General features: G+C 35.0%; 1 protein-coding gene across 3 annotated transcripts in view; it reads left to right on the top strand.

Annotated features, from left to right (window-relative positions):
• The first annotated feature begins 259 nt into the window (after positions 1-259).
• Positions 260-13,862, top strand: part of LOC121740192 (angiotensin-converting enzyme-like) — a 29,344-nt gene continuing 15,741 nt past the window's right edge. The window contains exons 1-11 of one of the 3 annotated variants that reach the window (XM_042132814.1): positions 261-494; positions 759-1,193; positions 1,277-1,438; positions 1,625-1,727; positions 4,743-5,075; positions 5,184-5,427; positions 5,625-5,758; positions 7,904-8,141; positions 9,609-9,707; positions 10,439-10,561; positions 10,979-11,403. In XM_042132814.1, the coding sequence (XP_041988748.1) occupies positions 459-494; positions 759-1,193; positions 1,277-1,438; positions 1,625-1,727; positions 4,743-5,075; positions 5,184-5,427; positions 5,625-5,758; positions 7,904-8,141; positions 9,609-9,707; positions 10,439-10,561; positions 10,979-11,339 (2,268 nt within the window). In that variant the 5' untranslated portion in view covers positions 261-458 and the 3' untranslated portion in view covers positions 11,340-11,403. Of the gene's footprint in view, positions 495-752; positions 1,194-1,276; positions 1,439-1,624; positions 1,728-4,742; positions 5,076-5,183; positions 5,428-5,624; positions 5,759-7,903; positions 8,142-9,608; positions 9,708-10,438; positions 10,674-10,978; positions 11,404-13,862 lie in introns of those variants that run through there. The other 2 variants (XM_042132813.1, XM_042132815.1) reach the window with 2 other exon arrangements.

Here is a 13,862-nt window from a genome sequence, read left to right as displayed (position 1 = left end):
GGTATAGAATTGTAACTTTAAGGTTTTGTATATGGCGCCTTTTTGTATAGATTTCATTGATGAGGAAAAATATTACGATGTAAATGGAATGATTGCATATTTATTAAAATTAGGGTCAAGATGTTGACATGGAATTTTCCGTTGCGCTAATGATCAATTAGGTTCTGATTATGGTCTCGTGGATTTTTAATTGACACTTAAAACAATATCTTTAAGGAACAAAGGGTAATAACGAGTTAGAGGCTAGACATCCGTCCGCGCACATCCTGACTATTGAATGTGATACCTCGCATTATGCGGCCGAGTACCGACTGCACGGTCGCCTAACAAAACAAAACTAGATTCAATTGTTGCGAACAAAAAAACCTACAATCAAACACAAAACAGTGAACACAATCTAATACGTGAGTTCAATGGGGAAATAATCGAAAATGTAGCAGTGCGATTCGTTAGGAAACATGAATGGATTACTGTGGTTCAGGATGGAATATCAGGTATTTGGTTTCACGTTACTCCATAAAGTTTTTATGATAATCGAGTGAGTATTAGAACTCCAAAAATATTATGTTTCAAATACAGTTACTCAACGAATTTATTTTCAACGATTTCAATTGTCATTATCCTTGTGTACGTACAATGTATAAAATTAAAATTAACGTGAAAATGGTTATGTGTTTAGTATTAGTAAGCAAAGTTCATAGTAAGAACATATTCCACATTTTAATAACGTGTATTTATTCCTTATTGTATAGTTTCAGATACTGTTTTATACTATTTTATTATTAAAGTACGTGAACACAGTTCACTATCCTACGGATCCAACGTCAGAGATGATACCTGACAATAAAAATGTAGTTCTAAGAAGCAACCCAGAAGAACTAAGAAGCGACGAAGAGTTTGAATATGGACGTGATAGTGATCAAGAGAAAAACAGTGTAACTGAATCTGAAGATAAACGGTTTTTAGACGAAGCTCTAAACGTCATTAATAACCCATTTACAGTCTTAGCAAGTAATCAAGATACAATAGAAAACTATAAAGGCGCGTTAGAAAATATAAAACATGAAAATATAACGTTAGAAGATTTCTTTATTCAAATGGATAAGTTGAGTTTGGATGTATGCAAAAGTTCCCAAAAGTCACTGTGGTCTTATGTGCTAAATACAAATGATGAATTAGCTAAAGATAACATGGTAAGTCAGGCAAATGAAATATTGTTTTATAAAAAAAACATATCCAGTTGTAATATTACATAGGATTCTTTTCTAACTTTCAGTTAAGTATTTCTGCGGAAGAAGACGACTTAAAGATTGAATACTGGAACCTCATCAAGGAAAAATACTTACAGGAGACACAATCCATTAATGATACAAAATTAAATAGAAAACTACGAATGATACAAGTCAAAGCGATAAATCATGAAATATTAAGAAGTAAAGTAAGTACCTGACAAATTTTATTTGTGCAGCTTTGTACAAAATATGAATTAGGTAAACCAAACAAAACTTTATTGGTAGATGGTGAGACGCTATTATTACTTTGCCAATCACCAAATGCTTGGTATTACAAAACCTTACAATTTTTTTATTTACAAATAAATTAATTATTATTCTTATTCTTACAGGATCCTAATCGAATTGATGCAATGCACCGTATTTGGAGCCAAGCTATAGTTTGTTCTGACGATTCAATTGTTTGCACGAAGGAAACTGCACGGACGTTGAATGGTGAGATTCGATCTTTTAATTAGAATTTTACCAAATTATTTAAAAAATCTTGCATTTTTATTTGTGTTACTTATGAGTAGACATCGACTTATATGCACTTGCATATTTGCATATGCAAATGCATATAATGGCACTTTTTGGGCGTTAGTGCATATTTTGCCTTTGTAGTCTTCAAACTAGCTATCATAACACCGTGCACCGATGTCACGAAATAGAGGTACGATAGATCAAAATAATATTATGTACTTCAAATATGTGGCTGTGCGCGCTAACAGCCCAACTGTAACCCGACCAAACTATCGGCCGAAGAAACTCTGCAGTCCGCGGGGGCTCTTAAGGTTCAAACAATCTTGTTATTTTAATTTTATCACGAGCGCCTAAAATTAATAAGAACGGGTTATTAATGTTTTTGTTATGATAATCCATTTTCGCACGACGCTGTATCTCAAGGTTAGCGGGTAAAACTCCGACCAACACAGGCAAAGCTTCGGTGCTTCGATATTTGCATGCATGTTTCGGCACTTTGATCGTGCATCCGATGTCTAATTATAAGAGACCATAACTTTGTGAGTCTGTTATATCTTTAATATTATGCTCCCACATTCTATTTATCATAGACTAGCTGTTGCCCGCGACTTCGTCCGCGTGGACTTCAGTTTATAGTGCGCGATGTCAACAAAATTGGTGTCAAAAGCTTTTATAAAAAAACCCTGGTACCCCTTAAATCAATACAGCTGTGCAGTGTGCACACAATAAGTATTTCATTTTTTTATATTAAACATTATATTTTATGCCAAATTTTAAAGCTTATTTAGCCCTCCAATTACACAACTTTACCCATAAACTATTTATCATTGATAGATTTAAGGTTACGTCACTGCACAGATAAAGTACTGAGTTATTTAATACCGTAGAATAGATATAACAATCGAAAAAAATCGAAACTTAAATGTAAGATGATACCACGTCTTATAGAAAGACTTTTGAGCAAGCGTCAGCGCGATGTAGAAGACGCACGGCGCCATCTATTATGAATTGTTGGAACTAACTTAATTTGAACAAATTTACGCATTTTCACCCCCATACAACCCTTTTTTCCAGTAAAAAAGTAGCCTATGTCCTTTCTCAGGCTTTAGACTATCTGTATACAAAATTTCATTACAATCGGTTCGGTAGTTTTGGCGTTTGACGTGAAAGCGAGACTGTTAGACAGACAGACAGACAGAGATACTTTTGGCGTTTGGCGTGAAAGCGAGACTGACAGACAGACAGACAGACAGAGATACTTTCGCATTTATAATATTAGTATAGATTATGTGCACACTGCACAGCTGTTTTTGGGTATTTTGATTAATTAAGGGCCGCGCTACACCGGAATGGCAGCGGCGAGGCGAGCACTTTTAAGAGGGGTACCACTTACCAGGGTTTTAAAAAGTTTTTAAATTTGACACAAATTTTGTTGACACCGCGCGCTATAAACTAAAGTCCACGCGGACGAAGTCGCGGGCAACAGCTAGTTATGAATAAAAACAATATTATATAGTAAAGTAGGTATGATTAGTTCTGTTACAATAATAAAGTAAAAAATAAAACGCCATCTGTTTTCATATATTAGAATTAAAATGTTGATTGCATTGATATATTTTCTGGATGGAATATAGGCCAACACGGTACACTCGAACTCCTTTATTTTAGAGCGCTTTCTGTTGTCAACTTGTCACATATATTAGAAATGCAGTAGGAGTTCTATAAGATAAGATAGATTGATTATTATTATACCAAGCGATTATATTATTAAACATAATATTCTAACGTATTAAAAACTATAAACAAAAACATACTAACTAATAAGTATGATTAGTTCTATGTTACAATAAAGTAAAAAATAAAACACCATCTGTTGAATCGTATTAGAACTAAAATGTTCATTGCATCGATATATTTCTGGATTTTTTATAATATTATACATAAATTAATACATTTAAGATTTTTGAAATATTATTTTAATACACATCCAAGACCCAGGAACATTGAAAACTTTTTGTTCCGCCTGCGGGACTCGAAACCAGGACCCCCGGGATGAGCGCTGCCCACGCGCAATGCGAATTAATTTTCATCGATATTTTCATGGAAATAAGATATTTTCCCACATCAAAATGTAGCCTACATGTCCTTTCTCAGTCTCTAGAATAACTGTGTACAAAATTTCATTGCAATCGGTTCAGTAGTTTTGGCGTGAAAGCGAGACAGACAGACAGACAGAGATACTTTCGCATTTATAATATTAGTATGGATATGGATTAGAAATGCAGTAGGAGTTCTATAAGATAAGATAGATTGATTATTATTATACCAAGTGATAATATTATTAAACATAATATTCTAACGTATTAAAAACTATAAACAAAAACATAATAAGTATGATTAGTTCTATGTTACAATGAAGTAAAAAATAAAACGCCATCTGTTGAATCGTATTAGAACTAAAATGTTCATTGCATCGATATATTTCTGGATTTTTTATAATATACATAAAATATATTTAAGATTTTTGAAATTTTATTTTAATACACATCCAAGACCCAGGAACATTGAAAACTTTTTGTTCCGCCTGCGGGACTCGAACCCAGGACCCCCGGGATGAGCGCTGGCCACGCGCAATGCGAATTAATTTTCATCGATATTTTCATGGAAATAAGATATTTTCCCACATCAAAATGTAGCCTATGTCCTTTCTCAGACTCTAGAATAACTGTGTACAAAATTTCATTGCAATCGGTTCAGTAGTTTTGGCGTGAAAGCGAGACAGACAGACAGACAGACAGAGATACTTTCGCATTTATAATATTAGTATGGAGTATGGATATAAAGGAACTTTGATCTCAATCTATTAATCTTTTTACTGGGGTAGTGCTATGACCGGATAACCTTAATTTGTAGTAGTTTGAACAGATTATTTCCTCCTTAAATCTTACAATAGAAATATTGACTATATTTTGTATCAACTATTTTCAGATATTATAACAATATTTAAAACGAGTAATGATTCTGATGAATTGAAACACTATTGGAAAGGATATAGAGATGCCACTGGAATGAAAATAAGACCGATTTTTCAAGATTATTTATCAGAAGCGAATACTGTTGCCGCCTCTGAAAATTTTTCGGATGCTGGTGAAATCTGGCGATATACTCACGAAGATGATAATTTTACTGAAACTGTCGAAAGGATCTGGTCCGAAGTCAAACCTTTATATCAAACGCTACATAAGTATGTAAGAGCTAAATTAAAAACGGATTATAATGATGACTTTACGAACGACGAACTAATTCCTGCTCATTTATTAGGTAAAGCAAAAATACTTTTTTTATTCTCAACAAGCTCTTTAAAACATGTATAAAGAGCTCGAGAACAAAAATGGGAGTTGTGTAGTTATATTAATAATTTTTTTCCAGGCAACTTATGGGCTCAAGAATGGCAAGGAATATTTTCAAAGGTGATGCTGTTTCCTAACACATCCAAACCTATCATTGCTAACAATAACAATGAGAGTATAGATTCGAAGGTACTATTTGATGTTGTCGACGATTTCCACATATCTCTAGGGTTTGAGAGTACAATAGATAGCTACGAAGGAGTCACAGATACCACCGACTGTATATCTTCTAGTCATGACTTATGTGATGGAGTTCATTATAGGTAAGAAAACATTATCTTTACTAATCAACGCCAGAAACATTCAAACTAAACTGTATTTCCCGAAAGGTTCTTCTTGCCTTCTAGACGATATCTATAGTTACAAATTAACAAATATTCATTGTGATTATTAATAATATTATCAAAATTGAAAAGAATGCGCAGGTATTAAATAGAAAAAAATATGAAAACTATTTCAGAATACGATGGTGCGAAAATAACGTGACCGATCTGATGGAGGATTTGACGAAAGCAGGCAGGCTGATGAGCCATATACAATACTTTAAGCACTATAGGAATTTGGAGCTGATCTTCCGAGATGGTCCAACACCGGGTTCGTAATTACATGCTGTAATAATAATAGCATAAGTATAATATGAAATACGGCCACAATTAATATAATTTAAGTCTTGTAGTAATTTAGTCCACAATAGGTAGGTAGGTCGTATATTTCACTGGTATCACTTTTGATATTTTGATAGTTTGATACGTTTCTAGAAAATACGCGCATGTAATCGTACACCTAACGCCATCTAGTATCGAGTAGGGGATTTATGTTGTCTGTGTTCCCCGAGTGGTTCCGCTGGTAGACGCAGTGTGTGTACGTTACACTCAAATTCTTATGTCAATGATAACACTATAATTATTGTTGCTTGGATAGCTTATGATAGAACCACAGTCACACAGGGTAATGAATGATGATTGTTGCTACCATAAGCATTATATATTATTTTTTTGTGTATAGAAGTTGTACTCACATAACATAAACCATACTTAACACGTTTTGAATGTTATGATGTAAACATAAATTGACCCTATCTATGTAAACTATTTAAATCAAAGTTTAAAGATCTATTGAAAATATCGCCTATATTTATTTATTAGGCAAAATCCTATGCAATCTACTTGAATCAGATTTCAAACTTTTTATTTCTTTACGCACAAGCGTAGGAACAATGGTTAGCAATAAATCGCCTTAACAACGAGGTTACTACCATACGAGGGCTGCTATTTATGTATCCGGAACTGGCCACTTACGAGAACAATATTTAAAAAGTAATTACAACATTTGAAAATAGAACTCTTTGGTTGAAGAATACATTTTGTTTCATGTGACTGTCAATTATTTTTCCATTGTGGCGTCATTTTGAAATTTGGATTTAACGCGTGAACATTTTCGTGCAATGATTTACTACGATTTTCGACGTGGGCTAAATCAACAACAGTGCTTTATTCAACTCACCGCAACTTTTGGAGATGAAGCACCATCAAAAACCACTGTTTATCACTGGTACAGTGAGTTTAATCGTGGGCGGTCTATGCTCACGGATGAAAATAAAGAAGGTCGCCCAAAAACAGCTGTTGTCCCACAAAATATAGATGCTGTGCGGGAACTAATAATGCGTGATCGTCATGTTACATATCGCGAGATAGAGGCGTCCTTAGGCATAAGTATGACGAGCATACATAAGATATTACACGAACATTTGGCTGTAAAAAAATATGTTCGCGTTGGATTCCGCACAACTTGACAATCGATCAAAAACGGGCTCGTGTCGATTGGTGCAAAAAAAATGATAAAAAAATACAACCGTGGTACGTCAAAAGCCGTTTATAATATCTACACAGGTGATGAATCTTGGATCTATGCATATGACCCCGAAACTAAACAACAGTCAACGGTGTGGGTGTTCCAAGATGAGCCGAAACCAACAAAAGTTACTCGTGCAAAAAGTACTTTGAAGCAAATGGTCGCCTGTTTTTTTGGAATTAATGGACATGTGGCTACAGTGCCATTAGAGAATCGTAAAACGGTTAATTCTGAATGGTATACGACCACTTGTTTACCAGAAGTCTTTGAAGAAATAAGAAAGGACAACCGACAACGCAGAATCATATTACATCACGACAATGCTAGCTGTCACACCTCAGCTGAAACAACTCAGTTTTTGGAGGGTCAAAAGATCGAATTGACTGGTCATCCGCCGTACAGCCCTGATTTGGCACCTAACGATTTCTTTTTATTTCCATACGCGAAGAACAAATTACGTGGTCAAAGTTTTTCGAGCCGCGAAGAGGCTGTTGATGCGTTCAAAATGCACGTTTTGGAGATACCTCAATCAGAATGGAAAAAGTGCTATGAAAATTGGTTCCAGCGTATGCAAAAGTGTGTCGATCATCGCGGCGAATATTTTGAAAAGCAATAAAACCATAGATGTTTGTTTCTTTTTTTAATTCCGGATACATAAATAGCAGCCCTCGTATCTAGTTTACATTCAGGTTTATTGCTCATATTATATTTTCGTACTGATTAATTTATAATTATAATTTGTGTATGTGTTGTTTTATTCGTATTTGATATACCGTATCCCTTTTTTTCTACCTTATTAAGTATAGCAATTACCGTCGTACCTTCTAAAATTATACGTAAATTTTTAGCTGCTATAGTTACAGATACTAAGTATTATTTCCTTTTCAGCTTTCCACAACACTTTCGCTGATTTCTTCACATTACAAATAACTGCTCCACAACATTTGAAGACTTTGAGTTTTGTTGAAATAGATTCTGATAATGAAACCTCTCTCAACCATTTACTATGGCTGGCCTTGCAAAAGTTACCAATGATTGCCTATTCCTATATACTTGACAAGTGGAGATGGGATATCTTCGCTAACGATACCATGCGAAATTGGAATCAACATTGGTGGGATTTAAGGTGAATAAGAATATTATTTTACAAAGGATTGCGGTATTGTTTTAGGTTAAGGGTATTTTTTTAGCTCTAGCTTTAGTAGTCACAACTGGTCGCTGTTAAGCATTTGTGTACTAACCCACAAAATACTTTGTCGTTGAATTATAAATGCAGTCTTGTTCTTTACATGATTTAGAACATAACTGCATTCATAACTCTATACGTTTTTTTATGGGATATTACACTAATGCTTAACAGCGTGCAACTATTACTAACATGTTTTATTCCCGTGGTGCTTCTTCTTCGACTTTTAGTCATTGAAAACCCCCGTTAAAAAGGTATTATTTTGTGTTATCATAATTTATTATGTTCTAAAATTGAATAGCAAAATATCGAACCAATTGCTATAAAATGACTGCAGGCGTTAGTGACTTACAGTTGAGCAGGCGCTGATTGAAGTTGAAAAGTACTGAAGAATGTAAACTGGGTGATAAAGAAAAAAAAAAGATAAAACAATAAATAACTATACTAACCCCCAAGCTAAATATACCATCTGGTAGTGAAGTAGTTAAAGTTAGTATTTCTTTAGTTATGAATATTGTATTAGCTATTAAGAATTAACCTTGAAATGTGATACTAAGACAAATTTAATGATGGTTATCTGAAGTCAGATTTGGAAGAAGGTCGTCTTAAAAATATAATACAAAATGTGAAATTCTTCGTTTTTACCTTGGTTTTACAATCTTGTGAACCGGAAAGAAGTGGAAAAGTAAATTTATTTCCTTTTAAAGTTGATAATATCAAAAACGGTACAAGAATATGTATGCTGCAAATTACCAAAAAGGACCTGCTTATCTTATATCTTTAAACGAGCAATTCTTGTATATATTATATACTTAATTGGAAACTCGGAATCGGCTCCAACGATTTTCATGAAATTTAGTATAGGGTTTCGGGGGCAATAAATCGATCTAGCTAGGAATCATTTTTAGAAAATGTCATTTTGTTCGTGTTTTATCGAATACCGAGCAAAGCTCGGTCAAATAGCTAGTTAGTATTTTAAATAGCAAAAAGGAACTAGCGTTGGATATAGTTACTCAAGATTGTTTCTTGAAATCTTAACTAGATACAGGATCCGTTATAAATCAACGAAGTTCTAAAAATCCCATTTTTCAATGAAAACAGGAATTGTGGCCTCCACACAAAAAAATAATTGTGGTGAATTCTTTGGTTGACTCGTCTTTCTATTGGAGTAACCTTCTGAAGCTCAAAGTCATCCCTGCGCCTGATCTCTCGCCAGTCGTGTCGGATTTCCGTCCCACTGGGTTATGACAGTAAAGGAATAGAGAGTGCTCTAGTATACTGCGCACACACTTGGGCACTATAAAATTTCCTCCTGCGTAACTAACCTAACCTAAGCCAGGTTTCAATGAAACCGGCACCCGTCACCGAAACCTTGTGGGAGTTATTATTATTATTCCACCTTTCTAGAACAAACGAAATGGGCCTGTCACCGCCGGTGTTTCGCAACGAGAAGGACTTGGATCCGGCCAGCAAGTACCACGTCGTTTCTCACGTCCAGTACATTACGTAAGTGTTGGATTGCCACAATATTCTATTTGCATAATGAGAGAGCTAACCCGTAACAATGCTAGTATCAGTACTCAACATTGTACGTCACCGCTAGCATTGTTGATGTCAAGATGGGGTAATTGGCTTTGAAGACTACGTACCTAAAGCCAATTAACTAATCCCTAACTGCCGCACTCAGAGTGGAACATTAATTACTTAAATGTAATTAATTCAACATTTTGACATAAGCCCCATACATTATCTGTCAAACCCTTCATTGAAGGTTAATCATAATTAAATGTCTCTGAGTACGGCGCGGCAGTTAGTCTAACTTTCAGACCTCCTTGCCTCTATGTGGTACCATCGGAGAAATAGATTTATAGGCAGATGGAGGACCTAGGTTTTTTGGACGGACTATAATATATCAATTTCTTTCATGGTATGATCTTACAGTAATCATGCGCCCCGAATCAGTGAGTATTAATGTTATTAGCACTATCATTTCTCGTGATGAATTGTTTTCAAAACTTAAAGTATTTTTTTTTAAACTTGAAACATCTAAAAAATTTAGGAAACGTCCTAATTAGAACCTTTCGTAAACATTCCTTAACTTTATGTATCTATATCCCAAATTGACAAAGAAACTGAAATTTTTGGATTAATTTATCCGTTAATTTCATTTTCTTTTGCACTATGCCAGAACGCAAATCTTTATTATCATAAATTAGCAATGTACACTTTCCTTGCAGGTATTTCATATCACACGTGCTAGAATTCCAAATGCTGTTATCGCTATGCAAGAGAGCGAACCACACAGGGCCTTTGCACGAGTGCTCCATACGCGGCAATAAGGAAGCAGGAAAATTATTAAGGTCCTTTCAAATCTTTTTGTCTAACGTGATGAGCGCTGACCTCTGGGACACTTGCGATATTCTTCCGGATTGTCCCTTCGAACTATTAGATCGTGTCCACACTTAGCACATTGTTCGCTCTAAATTTTAATATTACTTGCATCCTACAGATATGGGTAAAAAGGAAAATGTGGATGTGTATAGAAATTCAGTAACTTGCGTGACCCTCGGCGCTTATGTTTGGCGTCTTCTCTAGCTTTGGTGTGAACGCAGTCTTGGATAGATTCACTTTGACTGTATTATTTAATAGTTTAGGATTTAGAATTTCTTCTTAATGTTTCCTTTAAAATCGATTTATTATTTTGATTCTAATATTCTTCTTCTATTTCTAAGTTATTTTTTAATTTTTTTGTTAACTTTCCTATTTTAACATTTTAGTGATGGAATGTCTCTTGGAGCGAGCGAAGACTGGAGAACAGTTTTGGAAACGATAACAGGAGAAAGAGAATTCTCTACTGAGGGAATATTTAAATTCTTCGAACCTCTCAAAGAAATTCTTGAAGCTGAAACTGCGAAACTAGAAAATGCTGGAATACAAGAAAACAAAGCCTCTATTATAATAGGAATTGTAATTGCTTGTTTAGTAGTTGTGATACTTCTGTTGTATTTATTGAAGAAAACAGATGCAAGGAATAAAGTACTTGCCCTCTGTGGTCTAAAACAAAATGCATCTTTGGATATAGTTACTTTTGAAGCTAACGGAGCGACGAATAATGGCATAACAGAAATCAAGGGTTAATTTGAAATATTGGTGGAATTATTTGATAAAGTTTGATTGTTTTAATAAACTTTGACATAAGTAATTTTTATTTATTTATTTAAACTCGAATATTATATTCTTAGTATTTTGTTTAAATAATGCAAAATTTTGTTTCTCAAAAAGCTTAAAATCCACTCTGCTTTTTGCAGAGCTTTCTTAAAAAAACATTTTTTAATGTATATAGTTTTATTAAAATTTAGGTAAGTATATTAATAAGACAATAATAAATTATAATAATATTATGGGTTTGGCAAACACAATTAAGTCTAATTTTTTGCGACTGTTTGCATTAAAACAACCAGAAATTCTTCTCCTGGTAGTTAATTAACTACTTAACAAGCGTTAAACTTAATTTATATTCACAAAATAAATATTCACCACTCAGGTCGTTCTCACAATTTGATGCAGTAATTTTCGGAAGACTTAAATGTCTAGTGACCACTGGGCTTAGCATGGGTGATGGGCACCATAGAAAGGTTATTCTTATGGTAAAGTATACAAAGTGATGGATTAACAAAGGAAATCTGTAAGTTTGTTCGCAAAAAGTGACAGCTTTTCTATTCTTTAGCATTTCTACTGTGACCATGCTACGCCTGCTGGAGTAACCGATTCGTAGGCTGAAGTCAGAAGACAATACCTACGTTATTTTGTCGGGGGCTATGTATGGCAGTGAGCTGGAGCCTGGACTTAACGTAACTCGACCAAATTACGCAGGCCTTTAGCTGCCTAGCAAACTCTGATAGTACTACTTTTCGGCCTTGATATTTGACCGTAAGATTTAAAAGTCATCCTGTCGGCAAATTTACTTGGTAATTGGTACTATAGAATAGTCTAGACTCAAGTTCAAAGCCATTCCAGTATTAGGTACCAGTTTATCACGAAGTCGCCAAGTTGCATTTGGTAGGATATTTCTCGAACGACTTTCACTCGTGTTGTTCGGAATAAACAAACAACTGTTCGATTGTAAACAATGTCATAAATACAAAATATTTTGTTTCCTAATATAATAGCAGATGTCATAATATCTAAGAGTTCATAAAATTACTGGGCAGGTGTCGGCATGACAAAATCGCGAATACATGGACTATCACAATTCACAGAAGTTGATACATAGGCAATAGCAGACCTACGTAATTTAATTGCGTTTTGTCAAAAGGAGCGTCCGTGGCCTAATGGGTAGACCTTCGGTTCGCACTCCTAGAGGATGCAGGTTCGAACCCGGGTGGAGGCGTCATTTTCTGATCTCAAGTGCATAATACGGACGCTCGTACGGTGAAGGAAAACATCGTAAGGAAGCTCGCACATAGTTGGTCCCAGACGTATTGACTAGTACTTTCCTCTGGACTAGGCCGACTATGATGCGAGAATGCCGTATGCGCTTGGGCAACCATACGGACATTCAAACATCTCGTCCCAGGCACTACAGCATTTGAGGAGTGGTTACTTCGCTCTGAAAAATACTGTAAAAATCCTCCACAATGGATGAAAGGCCTAGTTTATTGTCAAACCCAGCCGACAGATCGCGACTAATATTGAATTAATTATCCCGATCAAATGACGTAGGTCCACCATCTGCCTATGAATCAATTTCTTTGACGGTACATTTCATAGCTGATATTCTTCGCAGTAATATGGCGGAATCTCGTCTTCTAGTGCCGGAAATTTTTGACAGTTGCTTCCCACTGCCAGACAACCTCAAACTTTCTTAAAGTATTACGGTCTAACCACAAAAAACTAAACATCTGTTGAACACTACGAATAATAAAAACTAAGGAAAAGTAACTCCGTCAAAAAACATGCCCCATAATACTTGTCAAAAAAGTGTACCTTAGGTACACATTTCAATACATTTGCAATATTTAGGTGGCCTTTAGCGGTATTAGGCTGACGTTACATGACAATTCGAAAGGAACCAAATTTAAAACGGTAATAGTATGGGAGTTACGATTCCTTAGTTTTTATTATTCGTAGGTTGAACAGTACAAAATGGTCTGACATTTTGTACTGATTTTTTCTCTAATCAACTGATTAACAGTTGTTTAAATCTTTTGTAGTAAGACCATCGGACTTTGAGGGACTTTGTCTACCAGTGGGAAGTAACTGTCGAAAATGTCCGGCACTGGAAGACGAGATTCCTCCACTTACCGCGAAGAATATAAGCTATGAAATTGAGCTTTAAGTACTCTTTCTCGAAGGTCAGGTAAACCTTAAGACCTACACCTCCTAAAGTAACCGCAACAGAAACTCCATAGTTGCTGGTCGTTCTTACCTTTGTAAAGGTCACAAACAGGTAAACTTTCAGCTTTTCCATCCATAACTTTTAGGAAAATTCAAACTATCAAAAATATTCAAGACCTTCATAGTATAACGGAGATGTAATTTTCGATTATGAATATCATGCACGGTGTACGACGCAAAATCTTAACAAGTAATTGTTAGCAAACCTCAACGTTGTTTAAAATTCAAAATTGCTTTAATTAAAAAATAATAAAAGGTAGAGCA

This window comes from Aricia agestis, chromosome 3 (assembly GCF_905147365.1).
Source record: "Aricia agestis chromosome 3, ilAriAges1.1, whole genome shotgun sequence".
Classification (NCBI taxonomy): Eukaryota; Metazoa; Arthropoda; class Insecta; order Lepidoptera; family Lycaenidae; genus Aricia; species Aricia agestis.
The sequence above is the reverse complement of the archived record's forward strand: the minus strand, read 5'-3'. Positions and strand labels throughout refer to the sequence as shown.